Source organism: Cetorhinus maximus, chromosome 21, assembly GCF_964194155.1.
Source record: "Cetorhinus maximus chromosome 21, sCetMax3.hap1.1, whole genome shotgun sequence".
NCBI lineage: Eukaryota > Metazoa > Chordata > Chondrichthyes > Lamniformes > Cetorhinidae > Cetorhinus > Cetorhinus maximus.
In genome coordinates this window covers 79,685,809-79,709,380 of record NC_135899.1, presented here as the reverse complement: position 1 = coordinate 79,709,380, position 23,572 = coordinate 79,685,809, and the positions used below count along the sequence as shown (strand labels likewise).

At 43.9% G+C, this 23,572-nt stretch overlaps 3 protein-coding genes across 3 annotated transcripts in view; 2 read left to right on the top strand and 1 right to left on the bottom strand.

The window, feature by feature from the left end:
• LOC144696035 (palmitoyltransferase ZDHHC18-like) overlaps positions 1-23,572 on the top strand; it is a 313,950-nt gene that overhangs the window by 70,513 nt on the left and 219,865 nt on the right. The gene's annotated exons all lie outside the window — the stretch shown is intronic.
• On the bottom strand, positions 1,597-9,219 carry LOC144695414 (uncharacterized). The gene is made up of 2 exons (XM_078566308.1): positions 8,993-9,219; positions 1,597-3,537 (listed from the first exon to the last, which is right to left on the bottom strand). Exons 1-2 carry the CDS (start codon positions 9,156-9,158, stop codon positions 3,281-3,283), a joined length of 423 nt encoding a protein of 140 aa, XP_078422434.1. The 5' UTR covers positions 9,159-9,219; the 3' UTR covers positions 1,597-3,280.
• Positions 22,391-23,572, top strand: part of LOC144695478 (uncharacterized) — a 65,834-nt gene continuing 64,652 nt past the window's right edge. Inside the window, exon 1 of the mRNA XM_078566356.1 lies at positions 22,391-22,949. Within this exon, the coding sequence (XP_078422482.1) occupies positions 22,391-22,949 (559 nt within the window). The remainder of the gene's footprint in view (positions 22,950-23,572) is intronic.

Sequence of the window (23,572 nt, the reverse complement as noted above, 5' to 3'; positions counted from 1 at the left end):
TTACCTTCTGTAATTCTGTTGCGTTTTCTTTTTAGGATTTCCTTCTTTGGATAGATAACACAAATACCAAACAGAAAGACTCGGTCTCTCACAATTAAATCTTTAATTCCTCATTAAAAATTCGAATTGTTCACAATGATTGTGCAAATACCCTTCCGCTCTGCCGGCGGTTTATGGACTTTCACTGACAAGCTGCATTTTACATGCCCCACGTGTTGATGTTGATTCTTTTTCTACAGGAATTAAACCCAGAGCTACATTCACGCTCCTGGTTGGTACGACCTTTGAAAACAGAATGAAGTTTCACTTACCTGTGGCTTTGCCACAGCCCGGCGTTTGTAGACCGAAGCCTAGGACACCCTCACTGCCTCCCGAGTGGTATCTTAAAACATTAATTGGGGTTTGTATAAACCACTCCCCTGCCCAATAACTGCAGAGTCGCATGCGAGCGGTACAGGTCTTCACTGCGGTTGCTGCTGCCCATGAAAACATGGGACCGGCCAGAATAACACGTAGCTCCTCCAATCACCCATTCCATCTCTGGCGGAGCCGCAAGAGCGGGAAGGAGGGAACCTGTCATTGGAGGAACAGCGAGCATGGGCAGGGCTGAACCTGTGATTGGAAGAGCAGCTGTCTCGCCCGCGCTTGCTGGCCCAATCACAACTCTGTATTTACTATTGTCACACCCTCGCTGACGCGCGAGTGCTTTGGACTCGGCGGGGGGGAGGCAGAGGTCGGAGATGAGGGCGACTCGCCTCAATATTTTGTCATTTCCTCTCCGGTCTTTAATTTTTCCCGGCTATTTAGGGGCTGGAGGACGAATTTGTCCTCTGTCCCTGTGTATTTTTGAGCACTGCACGTTGCCGTCACGTTTTGTTCTGGACGCAAAACAATCTCAAAGGAGAAAGAATGATTTGTGATTTCTTACTGGGCTCTTCTGATGGAGCCAAACATTTACAATTTAGGTACATTTTCCATCTGAGTTTCCTACAGTTTATGTGAATTTGCCTCCCCACGGGGCACCTTGAGCAATGGCCTTAAAGGGACAGGCCAGATTAGCAACTCAACATCACTCCTGAGCTCAGAACCCATGGCAAAACCGAAAGATCAGCTTTCCGCCATTTACGCCTGCATTTATAATACAAACCTTGAAAAGGGTGTGTTTATGTACAAGTAACTTCACTTTATTGAAAACCTTTGACCAGCTGGAATCTAAAGAGAAATGAAACAGGTTAAAGAAAGACGAAAGCAAAATACTGCAGATGCTGGAAATCTGAAATATGAACAGAAAATGCTGGCAAAACTCAGCAGGTCTGGCAGCACCTGTGGAGAGAGACTGTTTTTCAGAGCTAAGCTTTAGATGCTGCCAGACCTGCTGAGTTTTACCAACATTTTCTGTAGGTTAAAGAAATATGTGTTTTTTTTGTATAGCATCATATCTTCTCTCAGCACTTTATACAATTGAGTCATTTAAACTTTGATCACCAGGCGATAATAAATCAGTCGCTAGGGCTGCTCCTCACCCAGCAATTAAAGTTCAAATCACCTGCAATTAAAGGTTATGTAATAATTTTATGCACAGGAAGATCCTGAAAACACCAAGAGATAAACAACTGACTAATCTGCCTTTGGTAATGTTGATTGGAAAAAGAATGACTGCCTGGGAGAGAACTGTCGGCCCAGACACTGGCAAAATTCCCTGCATGCCATAGGATCTTTAGCAGTCAACTAAAAGAGGAAAATCTCAATTTTGCGTCTCGACCCTCAGTGCTGCCCCTCTGACAGAGCCTCCTCCATGCAGACCTTCCGACAGTGCAGTGTTCCCACAGTACTGCCTTTTAACAGTACAGTGCTCCCTCAGTACTGCCCCACCAACAATGCAGCCAACCTCTCAGTACTGCTCTAGTAACAGCCTAGGTTCATATCCTCAAGTCTTCGAATGCGACTTGAACCCACAACCCTCTAACTCAGAGACAATTTTGCTGCCCCTGATTAAAAATGGAAAGAGTTTGTGCTTCTTGGTTGATCTGTAGAGGTTTTCTTTTTAAAAAATACACAATTTTTTTTTTACCGATATTGATTGGCAGCAGAATCTTGTCTCCATGGAACATTGAAAATGTATCGAGCTGCTCCTGTGGGCTTTTTAATGAGAGGAGCAGAGCATGCAGGAACTCTCGCGCACACCAAGCTGAGCCTTGCTTCTCCTGGTCCAAGATATTAGCCAAACATTTCTGGACCAACATCAAACACATCTTCTGGGAAAACTCTCTCAGTTCCTGTTGACTGTGTTGAGAGGTCAGATCCTTCAGGCAGGGAGCAAATTGTGGATGTACAGAGATTAAGGAGTCAAACAGATTCAAATCTACCTTCATCAAGTCCATTGTTCTAGCGGTTTCCAGGGAGCTGGCCAACAGATTGCCTGATGTAAACCAGAGAGATGAATATCAAAATAGATGGAAAATACTGAAATTACAATAATCTCAAGAAAGCAAAGTTTAATTTATTGAACACTAGAATTCAGAGTAAACTGGACAATTGTCAAGTTAATGAGGTGCTATAAAAGAGATGCTTTTCAGTTTGTAATACTCTTTATTCCCTGTTTAGTTTCTATTTCTAAACATTTTTTTCTGAATTGGAATGTCCACCATCTCAATTCTTATGAATTTGCCACTAGTTAGTCCTCAAGCCCATCCCCCTCGTCACACCTACATGCTAATGCAGACCGAGGCTGAGGATCTCCTCAGGAGGCTGTTCCATTGTTTCTGGCAAGGCAGAGGCAGAGATCGACTGCTAACCCCAGGAATCTCGCAGCTCCTCCTAATGTAACAGTTTCTGCCATTTTACTGCGGGATGTCTACCCACGCCGAGAGGTGGAATGTGGGGGGTGTGATGCTGGTGAGATCTTAAGAGTGAAATCAGACATGTTTTATAATTGCATCAGTTCCCTTTATATACATTCTGTCCCATATTAATTTTCACTGACTTCAATAGAGTTGAATATTGAGTAAGTTGTTTAATGATCACCGGTGCCATTAAGCCCATTTTCACTCATATCCTTGAGGACACTGGCACCTGCAGAAATTTTAACAGTCCAGTTCCCGGCCTCAGACACATCTCTGCCATAAGCAGTGAGTGAAATGACTGTGCTGACTCTAAGAAGCAGGACAGCGCCCATTACACAGTGTCCTTACACAGCGTACTACGCACTCGTTCGTAGACCCACTGCTATACCCACCTTTATAAAGCCAGGTTGTTATGAGAGTAATGACTCACTCCATCATCACCTCCTTATGTAGTTAGTCTGATTACCTATTTCCTGGTCGTCCAGCAACAGGTATGTGTAGATTTCTTGGAATTGATTGTGTCCAATACAAGAATAATACTCATTGTTCACTTGTATCAGAATCTTCGCCATTTCCACCACCAAGTCTGACTCCGCCTGGCATAAAATCTCCTGGATTCCTGGCCATTCACTGGTCTTCAGACACTTCCCTTCATTCCGAGCTTTCAGCTGCTGTAGGAAGGGCCCCTTGTTTCCTGTATCAACAAGCCAAACACTCAGATAACTGAGGAATTGTAGTAATTAAAAATTAAAATCCCCAGCTCTGGGTAAGGGGCCTATCTGTCTTATGGATGAGACCTTAAACGAAGGGTTCACATGTGGGATGGGCACATGTGCTTTGAAGTTTATTACTTGTGTAATATTACCGAGTCCACTTAGCACCTCCTTCCCTCTCTATTCCTAATTCCCACTCTCACCAAAATTCCAATTTCGACACCTTACATTTACATGAATCAACACCTGGTGTGCTCACAAATTGTAAGACAAATTATATCACCACAGTAATTCCCCATTAGTGAGTTATAACAAACATGGGGCATGGTCTTACTCAGCAGATGAAAGTTCAATTTTATTCAAATATATAAAGGTGTATTGCAGCTGCTGCCACTAGATGTCAGTGCAGGACATCAACCCTGCTCCCTCTCCTGCCTTTCTGCAGCACCACAGGGGAGGGAAAATTGAAATTATTCAACAGCTAAATTCCAGTTTACAAAGTGCTTCCATTTTACAGCATTTGCTTCATTTGCAACAAATTTAGGATTGGTAATTGGCTGATGGAGTTATCTTAATGCATTTTACAGCGGACCTTTTGTGACATTTCCCTCCCACATTGGTTCTTTATTGGGCATCAGAAAAAAAATCCCCAAAAGACCTCTGTAAATTAGGAACACACAAGAAAATCCTAAAGAAAAATCCTTTTACTACTGATAGAGTAAAAGTTTTGACATTTTCCTTACTTCTGTTCAGCCATAAATGTGGTTTAACACCATCCAGGACAAAGCTGCCCATCTGCTGGCTTAAACGTTCACTCCCTCCACATCAGCACACCACACTGCAGTGTGTATTTACAAGATGCATTGCAGCAACTTGCAAAGGCTTGTTCTGCAGCACCTCCTAAACCTGCAACCTTCACCACTTAGAAGGACAAGAGCAGCAGGTGCATGGAAACAGCGTCACCTGCAAGTTCCCTTCAAGTCATACATTACCCCGATTTGAACATATATCAGCAGTTTCTTCATCGTTGCTGGGTCAAAACCGTGGAACTCCCTACCTAACACAATTGTAGGAGTACCTTCACCTGATGAACTTCAGTGCTTCAAGTAGAAGGCCCACCACTAGCTTCTGAAGGCCAACTAGGAGATGCTGGCCTTACCATCAATGCCCAAACTTTACAGCCAGCAGAGGATGTAAGTGCTCAACGGAAAACAAAATGTTATTGCCACCTGCTGTTTATAAACAGTACTACAGGACAAGGCCAAAACATGAATGAATTGGAGAGAAATGATCGCTGTTTTATATATACTAAAGGCTGGATTCAGAGACTGGTCATGAAACTGCAGTGTCTGCATCTGTGAAACTGTTTCAAATCCACATGACTTTGAGGAACCTTGAAAGTCAGGCAATGTGGTACGGGATTACTGAACCACATAGCTGGGTTCAGAGCTCATCAGCATGAGCCTCAGCAAAAGAGTCAGTGATGCTATTGTTTAAAACTGGTACTAAAGACTCAGCAACAAAACCAAAATACTTAATATTTAAATAAAATAGTTCTTTTATAATCTTAAGGGAAAATGTGTGTGTCTCTGACCACAGGAACATAGCAACAGGAGGTGTGCATTTAGCCCCACTAGCCAATGCTACCTTTCAATGAGATCATGGCTGATCTGAAACCTAACTCCATATACCCACCGTTGCTCCATAACCCTTAATAACTGGTTAACAAAAATCTACCAATTTCAATTTTAAAATTAACACTGACTCAGAATCAACTGCCTTATGCAGAAGAGAGTTACTCTTGGCGTGTAAAAGCATTTCCAATTTCAGTCCTGAAGGATCTGGCTCTAATTTTTAAACTACATTCCTTAGTCCTAGATTCCCCAACCAGCAAAAATTGTTTCTCCATATCTACCCTATTAGTTCCCCTTAGTATCTTGAAAACTTTGATCAAATCACACCTTAACCTTCTAAATTTCAGAGAATACAACCACAATTTGTCTAACCTCTCCTTGTAATTTACCCTCGGAGTCCAGATTTTATTCTGGTAAATCTATCCAGCACCCCTCCAAGGCCTATTTCCTTCCTAAGGTGTGGTGTCCAGAACTTCAGGCTGTGGTTCTAACCAAGGCTTTGTATAGCTGAAACATGACTTCTACCCCCTTGTATTTTAGGCCTCTAGATATAAAGGCCAGCATTTAATTTGCCATTTTGATCGTTTTCTGTACCTGTCCATGACATTTTATGATCTATGTACACGAACCTCTGAGTTTCTTTGGATCTCCACTGTTTCTAACTTTTCACCATTTTAGAAAGTATTGTGATCTATCCTTTTTAAGATCCAAAGCAGATGACCTCGCACTTGCCTACACTGAAATTTTGTTTGTCACAGTTTTGTCTGTTCACTAAATCCATTATATCTCTTTGTAATTGTGTGCTTTCATCTATACACTGCTTACAATGTCACCTAACTTTGTGTCATTGGCAAACTTGGATATGTGGTTCCTATCCCAACACCGGAGTCATCAAGAAACAGGTAAATAGTCAAGGCACCAACAAAAATCATGTAGTTCACCACTAGTCACATCCTGCCAATTAAAGTACCTTCTCATTATCACTACTGTGAGGAACCTGTTTTTGAAGGGCATTAAATTTTGGACATTCTTCTTCCTATGTTATTTTTTTTAAAAATTGCAATATTAATTTGAGGCTCTGAATATGCCATTCTTCAAAAAAAAACACAGGTCAAGATAGCTGTCCAGTGGAGAACACTGGAAATGGAAGAGATACTTTGTATGTCTAAGTTAACAAAGAATTGCTGTTGCCAAGCTAAAGACTCATGTTGATTGGTTAAAAATACCTGGGCTAAGAGAAGTATTCTTTGAACATCTTAGTTTAAAATAAACTCAGAGTGTACTTGGTGTCCTGGGAAGAATGCTGCAAGGAAAATACCCTTTCTTTCCCTCTCTCTGCCCACCTTGTGTGTTAAACTTTCCTCAGAAACGTCTCATCATGATAACTCGTGTTTTTTTTTGAGAGTTTGCAAAGTTGTGATAAGTAAGAGTCATCAAGGGCAGTCTCACCAAAGAATCTGTCTGAAAGAACTTCCAGATCTATTGTGACCAGAATTCTGTTAGATCAACAACGTTGCGATCTCCTGGAATTTTATCCTTCTAAAAGAAAATTTTCCCATACACTTTTCCTCTGCAGGGGACTGTTTGCTTTGTCATATTTTGTGTTTGTGTGAGTGTGTGGAGGGGGGAGGTTTAAATATCTTATTGTTATAAAGGGAAAATCATTACACTTCTAAACTACAACTTCTATGTTAACCAGTTTATCAACTTGTTTTTAAAAAGTAATTTGGTTTATAATAAATCAATGTTTTTATGTTTTCTGAAAGAAGCCTGGTTAGAGTCTTTTTATGCTGGGAATAACTGTCAAAAGTAAATAATTGGCCAGTTTTGTGGGTGAATTAAACATTTAAACTATTGTTACGATCTGTGGAGAAGTGGGGCTAGAACTGACTGCACACTCTTCCCATCTCAGTCTGTAAGACTACTCTGTCTCCTGCCTCTCAGCCAATTTCCTAACCAGGTCAATAATAATGCCAGAGGGACTGCCAACAAAGGATTTGAAGTGTAGGTTGGCAGGGGGTGGGGGGGTGTCAGAGGCAGTGGCAGGGAAAGCATGAGGAGCCTCTCTGGCCCAAAGTTTGAAGAGGGTGCTGTCAGCACTTCTGAGTCACCTGCAACATGAACAGCATGTGACATGATATTAAAAGTGAGAAGTGCTTCTTCAGCAGCTGCCTGTGGTTACTTTGTGGCTGGGTATTTCAGCACTTGTTATTTGTAGCTGGGAACTTGGGTGCATTTGGACAGGGCGGACAACGGAACTTACAAGTCAGTGATGGTTAGCAGGCAGCGGAAACTCTGGATAGGGTTAAGAAACAGCTTATGATGCAAGATTCTGGTGAGGGATATCTACAGACCTCCAGACAGCAATGATGTAGGAATGGATGCACAAAAACTGGTCAGAGAAGCTTGAAGCAAAGAGACAAAGCAGCTATTATGAGAAACTTTAATTTTCACAAAGACTAAGAGGCAAACCAGCTCAGGTAGTAAAAGTAGTAAAAGATATTTCTGGTGTATCCAGGACAGTTTTATGTTTTACTTATGAAGAAGCCAGTATTAATTAATAATCTGACAGTGAAGAAACATCTTACAAACAACTTACATCTACATAGCATCTGTAGCATAGTAAAATGTCCCAAGGTGTTTCACAGGAGTATTATCAAACAAAATCTAATCACAACATGATAGAGTTTGACATTAAGGGCGAGATGGTTTCAGTCTTAATTAGGCTGACGATAAAATTGGGTTGAGCTGTTAACAGACAAATCTACAAAAAAAAACTGGGAGGGATTCGAGAGGTGCTTAATGTAATACAAATCAATTCTGGACTCTTCTCATTTCTCATCTACATGCTGCCCTTGGTGACATCATCCAAAAACACACCAGGTTTCAGATGTGCACTGCGGCACACAGCTCTACCTCACCACCACCTCTCGTAACCCCTCCACTGTATCTAAATTGTCAGACCGCTCTTCTGGCATTCAGTATTATATGAGCAGAAATTTCATCCAGTTAAATACTGGGAAGAGCAAAACCGTAGTCTTTGGTCCCCACCACAAAATCTGTCCCTTAACCACCAATTCAATCCCTCTCCCCGGCCAGCACCTCAGGCTGAACCAGACTGTTCACAACCTTGTCATCTTGTTTGACCCCGACCCCATATCCTCCCATTACAAAGACACCCGAGTTTCACCTCCATAACATTGTCCGTATCCGCTCCTCTCTCCGCCTATCTGCTACTGTAACTCCACACTTGATTATTACAATACTCTCTTGGTCAGTCTTCCATCTTCTACCTTCCAGAAAACATGTGTTCGTCCAAAGGTCATCTACCCTTATCCTGAATGGCAGCAAGTCTTGTTCATCTATCATCACCCCAACCCCATGCTCACTGACTTACAATGGCTCCCAATCTGGCAACACCTCAATTAAAAAAAAAATCAGATCACCCTTCACAACCCCCTCCCCACCCCACCCCATGGCCTTGCCACTCCACATTTCTGTTACCTCCTCCAGCTACAACTTCTCTGCAATTATGGAAGCACCTTGACTGGACCACCACCTCTGGGATTCCCTCTTTAAACCTCTTCTCCTCTTTGACCAACTTTTGTCCAAAGATCTGGTGGCTGGTGTCAAATGTTGTTTGACCAGCTTCCTCTAAAGCGCCTGTGATGTTTACCCAGGTTTAAGGAAGGTGCTGCAGAAGTTCCAGGGAACTGGACATCCACTGACCGGGTGGTCAGTGGCCGGAATCTGTCGCGGCTCTCCATCTTCTGGACCCAGACACCCCCGGGCTCTCCCTTACCTTGCGGGCCGTCCACCTGCCGCAGCCCCTCGGTCACCAGCGCTGAGAAGCGGAGGTGAAACTCGCTCCACTTGTGGGTCAGGTCGGCGGACGCGAAACCGGAATCCAGCGAGTTCCACTCCGCGCTGCCCTGCGGCTTCAGGTAACGGGGATCCGACACCGCCATCCCGGCCTCATCGCCTCGCAATAGCGGGGACTCATGTCCCAGCCCGGCCCACGTCCGCTCCTTCAGCGGAGAGTAACTAAGCAACCGGTAACCTAGCAACAGGATAACCCAGGTAACCTGGCAGCGTTTGACCGAGTGTGGCATCAAGGTGCCCCAGTAAAACTGGAGTCAGTGGGAATCAGGGGGAAAAGCTCCCCGCTGGTTGGAGTCATACCCAGCACCAAGGAAGGTGGTTGTGGTTGTTGGAGGTCGATCATCTCAGCTCCAGGACATCACTGGATGTCCTCAAGGGCAGGGGTTCCTCAGGGTAGTGTCCTCGGCCCAACCATCTTCAGCTGCTTCATCAATGAGGTTCCTTCCATCATAAAGTCAGAAGTGGGGATGTTCGCTGATGATTGCACAATGTTCAGCACCATTTGCAACTCCTCAGATACCAAATTAGCAAATGTCCAAATGCAGCAAGACCTGGACAAAATCCAGGCTTGGACTGACAAGTGGAAACTTTCATTCACACCACACAAGTGCCAGGCAATTACCATCTCCAACAAGAGAAAATCTAACCATTGCCCCTTGACATTTCATAGCATTACCATCACTGAATCCCCTACAATCAACATCCTGGAAGTTATCATTGGTCAAAAACCGAACTAGACTAGCCATACACTGTGGCTACAAGAGCAGGTTAGAGGTTGGAAATTCTGCAGAGACTAACTCACCTCCTGACTCCCCAAAGCCTGTTCACCATCTATAAGACACAAGTCAGGAGTGTGATGGAGTACTCTCCACTTGCCTGGATGAGTGCAGCTCCAACAACACTTAAGAAGCTTGACACCATCCAGCTTAATTGGCACTCCTCCATGAACATTCAGTTTCTCCACCACCGACACACAGTGGCAGCAGTGTCCACCATCTACAAGATGCACTGCAGGAACTCACCAAGGCTCCATAGGCAGCACCTTAAAACCCACGACCGCTACCATCTAGAAGGACAAGGGCAACAGACACATGGGGACACCACCAACTGGAAGTTCACTCACCATCCTGACTTGGAAATATATCGCCTTTCCTTAACTGTTGCTAGGTCAAAATGCTGGAACTCCCTCCCTAACAGAACTGTGGGTGTACCTACACCACATAGACTGCAGCTGTTCAAGAAGGCAGCTCACCACCACCTTCTCAAGGGCAATTAGAGATGGGTAATAAATGCTGGCCTAGCCAGCAATGCCCACATCCCATTAATGAATAAAAGCTCTGGATTACTACCTGATCCATTAGCAAATTGGCATAGGGTAAATAAGAGCAGGGAGTTGAATGCATTGCTCAAAGATTGGTGTGGAAGAAATGGGTTTTGCGTCATGGGGCACTAGCACCATTACTAGGGAAAGACGAAGCTGTATCATTGGGTTGGCCTTCACCTGAAGCATGATGGGATCAGCGTTGTGGTGAATCGTATAATTAGGACTGTAGATAAATCTTTAAACTAAATAGTGAGGAGGATTCATATGAGAGGAGTTTTGGAAAGATAAAGAGAAAGCACAAGGCAATAGTGTAGGGTAATGATACAGGTACCGAAAACCAGAGTGTGACAGGAAGCAATAGAGGGTGCAAACATAAGCGTACACACCAACAATTAAAGATCAGAGTAATGGTGAAAGGACGGTGAAAAGATAGAATTAATGGCTCTTCATTTGAATGCTCACAGCATTTGTTACAAGATGGATGAATTGATGGCACAGATAAAAATAATTAAGTATGATATAATAACCATAACAGAAATGTGTTGCAATGTAGCCAAGGTTAGGACCTGAATAGACAAGGGTATTTGACATTTTGGAAGGACAGGAGGAAAGGAAAAGGAGATGGGATAGCTCTGTTAATAAAGGATGAAATCAGTACAGTGGTGAGCAATAATCTTGGTTCAGAAAATCAAGATATAGTATCAGTTTGGATAAAGATAAGATATAGCAAAGGAAAGAAGTCATTGGTGGGAGTAGCTTATAGGCCCTCTAGGACAGAGCATACATCAAGAAATAATTGGGCTTGGAAGAAAGGTACTGCAATAATAGTGGGTGACTTTAATCTTCACATTGATTGGACAGATCAAATTGCCAATGGTAGCTAGGAGGATGAGTTCCTAGAGTGTTTTCGGGACAGTTTCTGAGAACAATATGTTCTGGAACCTACCAGGGATCAGGCAATTTTGGTCCTGGGCCTGTAAACAGATTTTATGGCCCCATCACGCAGTGTCTCCCCCTGGCGGATGTGGCGACCCATTTAAATCCCCATCCAGTTCAGCAGGACTGTATTGTCCTGCCAGGCGGGAGGGGCCATAAAATCCAGGCCCTGATAATGCGTAATGAGACAAGATTAATTAAGGACCTTATAAAGGATTCCCTAAGCAAGAGTGATCATAACATACCATCAGTTTGAAAGCAAGAAATGTGGGTCCATACATAGTGTCTTAAACTTAAATAAAGGAAATTACAGGTGTACAGGGCACTGGTGAGACCACTTCTGGAGTACTATGTACAGTATTGGTCTCCTTATTTAAGGAAAGATGTAAATGCATTAGAAACAGTTCAGAGAAGGTTTACTAGGCTAATACCAGTAATGGGCAGGTTGTTTTATGAGGAAAAGTTGGACAGGTTAGGCTTGTATCCACTGGCGTTTAAAAGAGTAAGAAGTGACTTGATTGAAGCCTTTAAGATCCTGAGGGATCTCGACCGAGTGGATGTGGAGAGGATGTTTCCTCTTGTGGGAGAATCTAGAACTAGGGGTCATGGTTTAAAAATAAGGGGTCACTCATTTAAGACAGATATAAGGAGAAATTTTTATCTCAGAAGGTCGTGAGGTTTTGGAACTCTCTTCCTCAAAAGACAGTGGAATCAGGGTCTTTGAATATTTTTAAGGCAGAACTTGATAGATTTTTGCAAGGGGGTGAAAGATTATCAGGGGTAGGCAAGGGGGGTTACGGTCAGATCAGCCATGATCTTATTGAATGGTAGAGCAGGCTTGAAGGGCCAAGTGGCCTACTCCTGCTCCTAGTTCATACGTTCATATGTATAAGGGTATGAAGACAGATTTGTCTACAGTGGGCTAGGAAAATAGGTTAAAAAGTAAAGGTGGTCTAGATTCAGTGGCAGACATTTGAGGAGATATTTCATAACTATCAACAAAGTTATATTCCTTTGAGTAAGGAAGACGCTACCAGAAGGATACATCATCTGTGGCTAACTAAGGAAGTTAAGGGTGGTATCAAATTGAAAGAAAAGTTGTACATTCTGCAAAGATTAGTGGTAGGGCAGAAGATTGGGAAAGTTTAGAAACTGGTGAAGGATAACTAAGAAAATAATGAAAAGGGAGAAATTGGAGTACGAGAAAAGACTAGCAAGAAATGTAAACAGACAGTAACAGCTTCCACAAGTTTATAAAAAGGAAAAGAGTAGCTAAAGTGAGCATTGGTCCCTTAGATGATGAGACTGGGAAATTAATAATGGAAGACAGGGATATGGTAGAAGCTTTGAACAAGTATTTTGTATCTGTCTTCACAGTAGAAGACACAAAAAGCATCCCAAGAAAAGATCAAAACCAAGAGATAAAACCGAGGGAGAACCTATCAGTAGAGAAATAGTAATGGCAATACTAATGGGACTTAAGATTGACAAGTCCCTTGGACCTGATATTTTAAGACCCTAAGATGCAGACTAAGTGGCTGCAGACACGGTGGATGCAATGGTTGTAATCTTCAAAAATTCCCTAGATTCTGGAAAGATCCTTGCGGATTGGAAAATCGTAAATATAACACCTCTGTTCTAGAAAGGAGGGAGACAGAAAACAGGAAACTATAGGCCAGTTAGCCTTAACATCTGTCATTGGGAAAATGTGAGGCCTGGATTTTTGCTTCCGAGGCAGGTGAGCTGAGATGTAAAATCTCCTGGCTCGCCACACCTACCTCAGGAAAAGCTGCCCCAAATGGCTTGATTTTGGCTCTGAGGAGCAGAATGGAGTCAAACCTAACTACCCCAAAAGCAGTAGAAGAGATGTGGGGCTGAGTAATATGGGGGAGGACCAAATGGCAAGCCCCCACCCCACCCCACCCAAAAGACAATGTTTGAGCTGAGCCAACATGCTCCATGCCAACCCGCCCCACACTGCAGGGCGGACTAATTAGGGCAGAGTAGGACTTCTATTCCTTGTTGGGTAGGAGATACTGCCCCCTGGAGCTGCCAGCCAATCAGATTCAACAGCAGCTCCATCAGGCCCTGCAGTGCCAGAAAGCTGTTAGTGGCCACTGCTGGGACTGCAGGAGAAGATCAAGGTCCATGGATCCCTGGAGCAGTTAAGTTCAGGGTTTTGGGCAGGTAGGGTTTAGGTAGGTTAGGGAGAGGGGTTGGGAGTGATGGGGGTGAGTTTAAGGGAGGGAGAAAATAGAAGGAAGGCGCGGTTTGACCTAATGGGGGCCTACAGTTGGTTTGAAAAACACTTCATTTTGAAATTTCTCATGCTGTAAAAGCAGCTTTTACATCAATTGATTTACAGGAATTTTTTTACTCATTCATGGGATGTGGACTTCGCTGGCTGGGCCAGCATTAATTGCCCATCCCTAGTTGCCCTTGAGAAGGTGGTGGTGAGCTGCCTTCTTGAACTGCTGCAGTCCATGCAGTGTAGGTACACCCACAGTGCTGTTAGGAAGGGAGTGCCGGGATTTTGACCCATCGACAGTGAATGAATGGCGATATATTTCCAAGTCAGGATGTTGAGTGGCTTGGAGGGGAACTTCCATGTGGTGTTCCCATCTATCTGCTGCCCTTATCCTTCCAGAGGTTAGTGGTTGTGGGTTTGGAAGGCGCTGCCTTGGTGAATTCCTGCAGTGCATTTTGTAGACTCTACTCTACACACTGCTGCCACTGTGCAGTGGTGGAGGGAGTGAATGTTTGTGGATGTGGTGCCAATCAAGCAGGCTGCTTTGTCCTGGATGGTGTCAAGCTTCTTGAGTGTTGTGGGAGCTGCACTCATCCAGGCAAGTGGGGAGTATTCCATCACACTCCTGACTTGTGCCTTGTAGATGGTGGACAGGCTTTGGGGAGTCAGGAGGTGAGTTATTCGTCACTGGATTCCCAGCCTCTGACCTGTCTTGTAGCTACAGTATTTACACGGCTAGTCCAGTTCAGTTTCTGGTCAATGGTAACCCCCAGTGTTGAAAATGGAGGGTTCAATGATGGTAATGCCATTGAACGTCAAGGGATGATTTGATTAGATTCTCTCTTGTTGGAAATGGTCATTGCCTAGCACTTGTGTGATGTGAATGTTACTTGCCACTTGTCAGCCCAATATTGGATATTGCCCAGGTCTTGCTGCATTTTGGACATGGACTGCTTCAGTATCTGAGGAGTCACGAATGGTGCTGGACATTGTGTAATCATCAGCGAACACCCCCATTTCTGACCTTATGATGGAAGGAAGATCATTGATGAAGCAGCTGAAGATGGTTGGGCTGAGGACACTACCCTGAGAAACTCCTGCAGTGATGTCCTGGAGCTGAGATGGTTGACCTCCAACAACCACAACCATCTTCCTTTGTGCTAGGTATGACTCCAACCAGTGGAGACTTTTCCCCTTGATTCCCATTGACTCCAGTTTTTCCAGGGCTCCTTGATGCCTGTCAAATGCAGCCTTGATGTCAAGGGCAGTCATTCTCACCTCACCTCAGGAGTTCAGCTCTTTTGTCTATGTTTGAACCAAGGCCGTAATGAGGTCAGGAGCCGAGTGACCCTGGTGGAACCCAAACTGGCCATCAGTGAGTAGGTTATTGCTGAGCAAGTGCCGCTTGATAGCACTGTTGATGACCCCCTCCATTATTCTACTGATGATCGAGAGTACACTGATGGGGCGGTAATTGGCTGGGTTGGATTTGTCCTGCTTTTTGTGTACACGTCATACTTGGGCAATTTTCCACATAGCCAGGTAGATGCCAGAGTTGTAGCTGTACTGGAACAGCTTGGCTCGGGACGTAGCAAGTTCTGGAGCACAAGTCTTCAATACTATTGCTGGAATATTGTCAGGGCTCATAGCCTTTGCAGTATTCAGTGCCTTCAGCCATTTCTAGATGTCACATGGAGTGAATTGAATTGGCTGGAGACTGGCATTTGTGATGCTGGGGAGGAAGCTAAATGGATCATCCACTCGGCACCTCTGGCTAAAGATTGGAGCAAATGCTTCGGCCTTATCTTTATCATATGTTGCTAAAAGAGCCAAGAAAATCTTAAAGATCGCTCTTCCTGCAGTGAGGGAGCCCCCTCTGACATCTTGACAGTCTCTCTTCGAAACCTCAAGCCATCCATCTGGCTTTAGCTTTACACATGCCATCAGGAAGTACCTTTTCTATGCATATCCACTTGTGTGATAAGAGTGGCTGTCCCCTCTCTGGTATTTCAGTGTATACACCAAATGCTTTTTGACTCTTTGTTTGGCATCCTTTATTACCATATCTTCTAATTTGTTAGTAACCACTAAAACCTCTCAATCATAAAGGCTTCTACTTCTCATGGCATTCCTAACCTGTTCTATGGTCTTTGTTCTTGTCAAATTGCAACCTCTACTTGCCCTCCGATCATTCCTGCACTACTGCTACACAATCTCTCCCTCCTACGATTAGAGTTCCTTTCGCAAGTCCATGATCTTTTCCTAGGGCCGTGATCACTTCCAGGTCAACTTTCAGAACTCACACTGCGTTTTCTGGCCTTCCACATCTTTAACTTCATTTTGCTAACACATGGGTCTTACTTTCTGTCTCTCATCTTGCATATTCAGCCAATGCTTGTATTTGTCAGTGGTTTTCCTGCTCTCCCTATAAAAATATAGGGTGTGCGGTCTTAGCCCCGTTACACCCCCATTTAACCTGACTCTGCTGGGAAGACTCTGTACCTACAGAACTGATTCAATCTCTGCGTTCCTACTTCATCTTGTGGCATCACAAAAGCAAATCTTACACCAGTGGTCTTCAGTCAGCAAACTGCTGCGAAAGAATTCCTCACTGAACTTCGATTCCAGACTCTGGGACTCACGTGAACCGATATTCATTTTTTCTGTGGTCCTTGTACTATATAACTTCCTTTTCTCCATCCCTTTACTGTATGAATGGGGAGTGGGAAGTTGCAGACACTCCTTTTCACATTTATTTCTTGAATGTGTTCAATTACCTAACCTTCTGAGTTAATCCTACCTCGAGTTTTTAGTAGAAAAAACCAAGGGGTTGGGAAATACACCACTGCCTATTCTAAAAAAAATCAAAACACCTTCTGTTTATGAACAGGTGGTAAGAGGAAAAACCCAGTGTACTCACCCCCTCCTGTCCATAACAGAAATTTGAAGCTCAAATCTGGGATCATCCATTTGAATTTGACCAGAGTCCAAATTTAAGACATGAGACAAATCTGATATAAAAGAGCCAATTGGAAGCCGAAAGAAAAAACTTGGTGGCTGGATCTACTTTTAAATCACAGTAAATTAACACAGCAAATTCCTTTTTCCTAACACTAAGAAAATGGCAACTTTAAATGTCTGGATGTGGATCAAACAAAGAACTAAATAGCAAAACAACAGCATCTCTAAGCACAGAGCAACTTAAAGCTGTAGCTAGGGACGTGCAGTTAAAATGACCTAGTAAAGTGAAAAGAACAACTGATCCAGTTGTTGGTTGGACATCAAGACCTTACATGTCCAACAGAACAGGTAGATGAAGAGCTCAACCCTGAATCCAAATCCCTTCCCCTAGCCAAATTAGAATTGGAAAAGCTCAGAATGCAGCTAGAGTTTCAGGAGAGAGAAAAGAGAAGCTGAAGAGAGGGAAAGAGAATTATAGCTCTGCAAATTGAAATGGAGTTAGCAGCTCAAAGGGAGAGGGAGAGAGAGAGAGAGAGACCAGACAGCTGGAAGCTGCAAGGGAAAATCTCTCCTTACCTGGTAGCAACCCCCATCTCCCTTTCCCAGAACTACTCTGAGGCCCTCAAGCAGGCTAGATTCATTCACAAATTCAGAGAGAGTGATGTGGAGTCATTTTTTGCCACTTTTAGAAAATAGTAGGACAGCTAAAATGGCCATCAGATATCTGGGCATTTTTAATTCAAGGGCAGCTGTCAGGGAAAGCCCAAGAGATCAGCCCATGCTGATTCCTGATGTGTCCATTAATTATGAACAGACTAAGGCTGCCATCCTAAGTGCCTTCAAGTTAATCCCAGAGATATATTGCCAGCAATTCTGGATGCTCATAAGAAACCCACACAAGCCTACATCGAGTTCGAATGGCTGAAGCAAATTGCTTTCGACCAATGGGTCTGTTCTTTGAAAATCCCGCACACCTATGCACTTAGAGGAGCAGAGAATGCTCACAGCCAGGAATGCAGCCATCGCAGCAGAAAGGTACAATCACATCCACAGGCCTGGACACACAGGCAGACCCTTTCCAAACTATTCCCATGACCCTTGTAAAGATAAGCAGCTTGTCATAGATAGGGAAGGCCCCCCGCCCAGAAAAGAAAACACAAGTGAGGGTGCGAGAAGCCCTCTTGTAGCCTGAAAGGAGAACACCCAGAAACCGGTGTATTCCCATTGTAATAAAATAAGCCACTCCAGACTCGAGTGCTGGAAGTTGCAAGGAAAACCCGTGGGTTTAAATCGGGCTTGACTCGAGTAGTCTCCCGAAGGACTCCCTAGTGGGTAGTTTAGCACAGGCAGAGACCCTTGCTGCAGAAACCTACCCTTGGAAGGCATGGCACTTTGTGTGTCTGAGCTGGACAAACTCCCAGAAAGTTTTCAGAGATCTGTCCGTTCAGAAAGAGTGTCCCTGTACCTGTTCCAAGATGTAAGCAAGACTGTTATATTGCTCCGGGACACAGACACAGAGTGCTTAATGTTGGAGGGAAACATAAATCTACCCCCTCAATCCTCCCTGAAGGCCAAGGCACTGATCAGTGAATAGACTTCCCCAATAAAGACCAATTTTGAATGCCCTAGGTCAACCTAAACACTATCCACATCCTAGGTGAGGATAGTGTCCTTGCTGACACCTTAACCTGGGTTTAAACTTTAGAAATGCAGCAGGGAACTGCCATTGCCCCTGCTAGCTGTGTGTTTGACTTTCCAGTATGAATGAGAGAATGATTGCACACCTCTTTGGTTCTTGCTTTTCCTTCACAAGCAATATAATTAATTTTCTTCTTACAGGCAGTAGGACTGTTACAGAACAGAACTCAACACTTTTTAAACTTTATCCTTACTGCTATTCCTTATTTTTAAACTGGACTTTTCTGCTGAACAAAGATAATTAAGATGTCTGACCCTCTGTCTGACTAATTCACCAGAATAAAAGAATTCACTTCTGAGTTTCAGAGTGTTACACCTTGTATGTCTGAGGAGCTTCTAACAGACCACTTGGAATTGCACAGACCAATTTCAAAGAAAGCTACAAGTGGTCTCATGAAGCTATTAACAAAGATAATAATATTGGAAAATATTTTTCTTTTAAAATAAGAGGTTTAGTCTGTGGGTGTGTCTTAATTGGATTAAAGCCAGCTAGCTTGGGTACTTTGATGTGTACTAGTTTTGAGATGTAAACAGAGAGGTAGAGTGCATTTGCATTTTTTGAATAGAGCATTCAAGAAGTGGGGAGAAAACTGACATTTATCTAGCAGATATCAAGCAATATGTTTATATTACTAATCAAGTTGCTACTATGAAAGGGGTTTTGTTAGAGAGGTTTAGTTCAGAGGTTGGTGATACAATGAGAATTTACATTCAACGGGCTGTGCTAGGTATAATTTCAGCAGTTGTGTGTGCAGGGCAGAGGCAATGTTATGACAGTTCTTTCAAATTTCCCTCTGGGATTTAAAAAACTCAGCTTTACCATCATAACAGGTGGTAATTTGCATTTGATAAGTCAAGCTTGTTACTGGAGTCAGTAAGTCTATGGAGAAAATGATTTCTCAAACACCAGATCCTCAACCAGTGACTACTATTTTCAACCCGTAATAGCTGAGACATTATCAGTCCTGGAGCCAAAGCCAAATTCCAGGTGCTGGATAAACATCCTTTGTTGAAGTCATTGTGGAGAAGTAAGGTTACATAATCTAAGACTCTGGCTTGCTGAACAGATTAATACTACTCTCTGTGCTGCATACCCAAGTCTGCTGTTTAATATCTGACTGACAGGCCACACAGAAGCAAGCTCTGGCCAGGTTGGACAATTGGCCCCTGTTACGGATAGGAGGGGGTTTTAATTTAAACAGCCCTGATTTCCCCTCACCACCCATCCATGAACAAAGGTGTTTTTAATTTGCTCCCCCCTTTATAAGCAGTGGTGTATTTCCCAACCCTCCAGTTTTGGTGTGATCCAATTTTTATTAATAACCCCACAGCAAACTCAAGATAGGGTAAACTCAGAGGGTTAGGTTATTTGCACATACTCAAAAATGGGAAAAGGGTCACGCCTTAGTTTCCTTTTCACTCGTGCAATAAAAGAGGGGGAATAGAGAAAGAAAGATTTACAAGGTAAAGACCACAGAGAAAAGAATTATTGTTTCACGTGTGTCTAAAATCCAGAATTAATGTCCAATGGGGTATTCCTTCACAGAGGTTGGCAGGCTGAATTGATGTTGGATAATTCACTTTTCCAGTAGAGAGTTGACTTCTACGATGAGATTGATTCATCTCTACGTGCCTGTCTTGTAGGTGATGGTACAGAAGTTCCAGTATTAACAGTATAGGTGGGGCCAGTCATTCAAACCTGGACACAGCCCTTTTTCTGTGCTGCCGCACGGTAGATGGAAAGATGTTTTGCAGCTCCACAAGGCTTCACCAGCTATGGAGGGCGAGGGAGTCATGTCACGAGTCTCACCTCTCCACTTTGGCTTTGACAAAGGGTGTATATAACTTTGCTGGGGTTCCTGAGATTATTAATGTTCCAACCATTAAGAATTTGAAAGGAAGATTGCAGGGCTCTTTGTCCTAGCAAACAAGTAATGTCCAGTTGTAGACTAGTAGCCAGCAGGGTTCTGAAATACAGATGGCCTTTGTATAATTCCCTTTGAACTTGGTCTCTGCAGCCCACAGAGGTATTAGGATCCCATTAGGGACCCATTAGGGTCTCCAGAGATAACGAGGTGCCGATTTCTTCGATACTGCCAAACAGCCTCCTTTTGTTCAGGGTCACAGACAGACATAGCTTCAACTGTTCTAAAAGGTCATTGTCCAGTTTTTAAAATTTTAGAAATTAGTTATGTGGATATATATATTTTTTATAAAAATATAGAGTGTACGGTCTTAGCCGTACCTGACTTATCCAACCTGACTCAGCTGGGAAGATTTTGTACTATCATCTACAGAACTAATTCAATCTTTGCATTCCTACTTCATCTTGTGACATCAACACCACTGGAAAAGCAAATCTTACACCACCAGTCTTCGGCCAGCAGACATCTGTGAAAGAATTCCTCACTTTATTCATTTTCTCTGTGGTCCTTGTACTATATAATCTCCTTTACTCTATCCCTTCCTTTACCATATGAATGTGGAGTGGGGAAGTTGCAGACACTCCCTTTCACGCTTTTTTGAATGTTTGCAATGAACTAACCTTATGAGTTAATCCTACCTTGAATTTGCTGTTCGATTATTGGTAGAAAATCTGAACACAGAAACGCCAAGGGGTTGGGAAATATGTCATCACCGCCTACTCTTAAAATAAACAATTCCAAACACCTGTTTATGGACAGGTGATAAGAGGAAAAATCAGTGCTGTTTGAACTGACCCCCTCCTGTCTGTAACATAAATTTTGTCCATGAGTTTTAAGAGATTATCCAAACCTTCCTCAGTTTCCAACTGATGAGCCTCTAGCTCTGAAAATACTTTGCACCTGATCCTGCTTCTGATAGGCCATATCTTATTTTTTCTTTGATAAGGACGTATCCTGTGTCCGTATATCCACTTCATTCTTCCATTGGTCATAAGGTTCAGCGTCATAGAACAATGGTGGATAACTGTACCCCGATACCTTACATTTGCTTTCAGCCATTCTTTTCCAAAGTAACTCCAATTACAACCTTCTGTCTGAAAAGAAATCTTTAGTTTCCAATCTTCACCTTTAGGCCACCATCCTCTGCTACTAATGTTAGTAGGATCCAAGCTGGTTGGTGAAGCCAAAACCAAGACAGAGTTTTTCTTTATTGAGAGAGTTTATTGACTTGTTTAGTCTCACAGCACTCCTCCCACAAACCCCAGTGCCCCAGCTATCCCTTACTTATATGTGGTCAAAGATAATTAATACCCAACACCTCTTTCTCTTAACCGTAACAATGTAACTGACATTAACAAACCTTAACAAGGTAATTGCTAAGACATTGACACCAAGGGGGTCGCCATCATCACAGACCGCAAGCGTGACCCAGACCTCCCTGTCGCTTGCCATTTCAACACTCCACCCTGCTCTCATGCCCACATGTCTGTCCTTGGCTTGCGGCATTGTTCCAGTGAAGCTCAACGCAAACTGGAGGAACAGCACCTCATCTTCCGACTAGGCACTTTACAGCCTTCCGGACTGAATATTGAGTTCAACAATTTTAGATCATGAACTCGCTCCTCCATCCCCACCCCCTTTCCGACCCCCCCCCCCTTTTCTTTCCCCCCCAATAATTTATATAGATTTTTCTTTTCCCACCTATTTCCATTATTTTTAAATGTATTTCCATCCATTGTTTTATCTCTGCCTTTTAGCCTATTTCGATCCCTTCCCTTCACCCCACCAGAGCTATCTGTACCTTGCTTATCCTGCTTTCTACCCTTAATTAGCACATTCCTTAGATAATATCACCACCTTCAACACCTCTTTGTCCTTTTGTCTATGACATCTTTTGGCAATCTCCACCCTGGCCCTCTATCCAGCTCTACCCCCCACCCACCCCCTTAAACCAGCTTATATTTCACCTCTTTTCTATTTTTCCTTAGTTCTGTTGAAGAGTCATACGGACTCGAAACATTAACTGTGTTCCTCTCCGCAGATGCTGCCAGGCCTGCTGAGTTTTTCCAGGAAACTTGAGTTTATCGCTCCATCAGTTCAGCCATAATCTTATTGACTGGGGAACAGGCTCAAGAAAGTTCCTCCCCTCCCCCCTCCCCCTCTAATTTCTTATCGCTTGGTTGTTCCAGCTGAAATAAACACTGGAGAATAACCTATTTTTCATTGATGGCAGCACCGTGGGGCTGCTCTCGTTCCTTGGGATACACGGTGAGGATACTGTTCAATGGCTCAGGGCAGGGGGTTTCGGTAACACAGGAAGAGACCGGGCTCGCACTCTGGGAACGGCCCACTGACGCGCTGGGGCAACCCAGCAGATTCAGCGGGCGGCGGCACTCTGACCAGGCGATGTCGGAGCCGGGACTGTGGCAGAAACTGATGTTGAGGCTGAGGCGATGGCGGGCTCGAGTTCGAAGTCGGATCCGGACCCAAAGCCGGAGCCGAATCGGGATCGAAATGCAGTCCCGGAGCCAGAGCCAGAGCTGGAGCCGAATCCGGACCAAACGTAAGAACCGCAGCCTGAGCGGGATACGAACACGGGACCCGATTCACTTGTCCGTAAGGGCCAACATGCAGGGTCCGGGCGAATTGGAGCCGTTATCTGGCCCGAAAGGAACCAAGCCCCCGCTTCCGAGGAACTTGGTTTCGGACGATGATGTCTATGGCTGCTACCACATGGAACTACCTCCGAAAAGTCGGTCGACGTTCAACGATAATGAAGAGCATGGTAAGAACATCCGCTTTTAGTGACCAGAGGGTTTGTGGGCTTCACAAGGGGCGGCAGGTGGCGTAATTATCCGGTAGACCCGGAGTTGTGGGAGAACAAGGGGGCAGGTTACAGGCCACTGAAGGGCAGCACCTGTCTTAAATGAGCGACCCCCTTATTTTTGAACAGTGACACCTAGTTCCTCCCACAAGATGGGACACCCTCCCACATCAACCATGTCAAGACCCCTCAGGCTCTTGTATGTTGCAATCAAGTTGCCTCTTACTCCTCCAAACTCCAGTGGATACAAACCTAACCTGTCCTCATAAGAGAACTTGCCCATTTTTCTTTGTTCATTCATGGGATGTGGGCTTCGCTGGCTGGGCCAGCATTTATTACTCATCCCTGGTTGCCCTTCAGAAGGTGGTGGTGAGCTGCCTTCTTGAACCACTGCAGTCCATGTGGCGTAGGTACACCTGTAGTGCTGTTAGGAAGGGAGTTCCAGGTTTATTTTATTTATTCATGGGATGTATTACCCATTCCTAATTGTTCAGAGGGCATCTAATGGTTAACCACATTGCTATGGGTCTGGAGTCACATGCAAGTAAGGATGGCAGATTTCCTTCCCTAAAGGGCATTAGTGA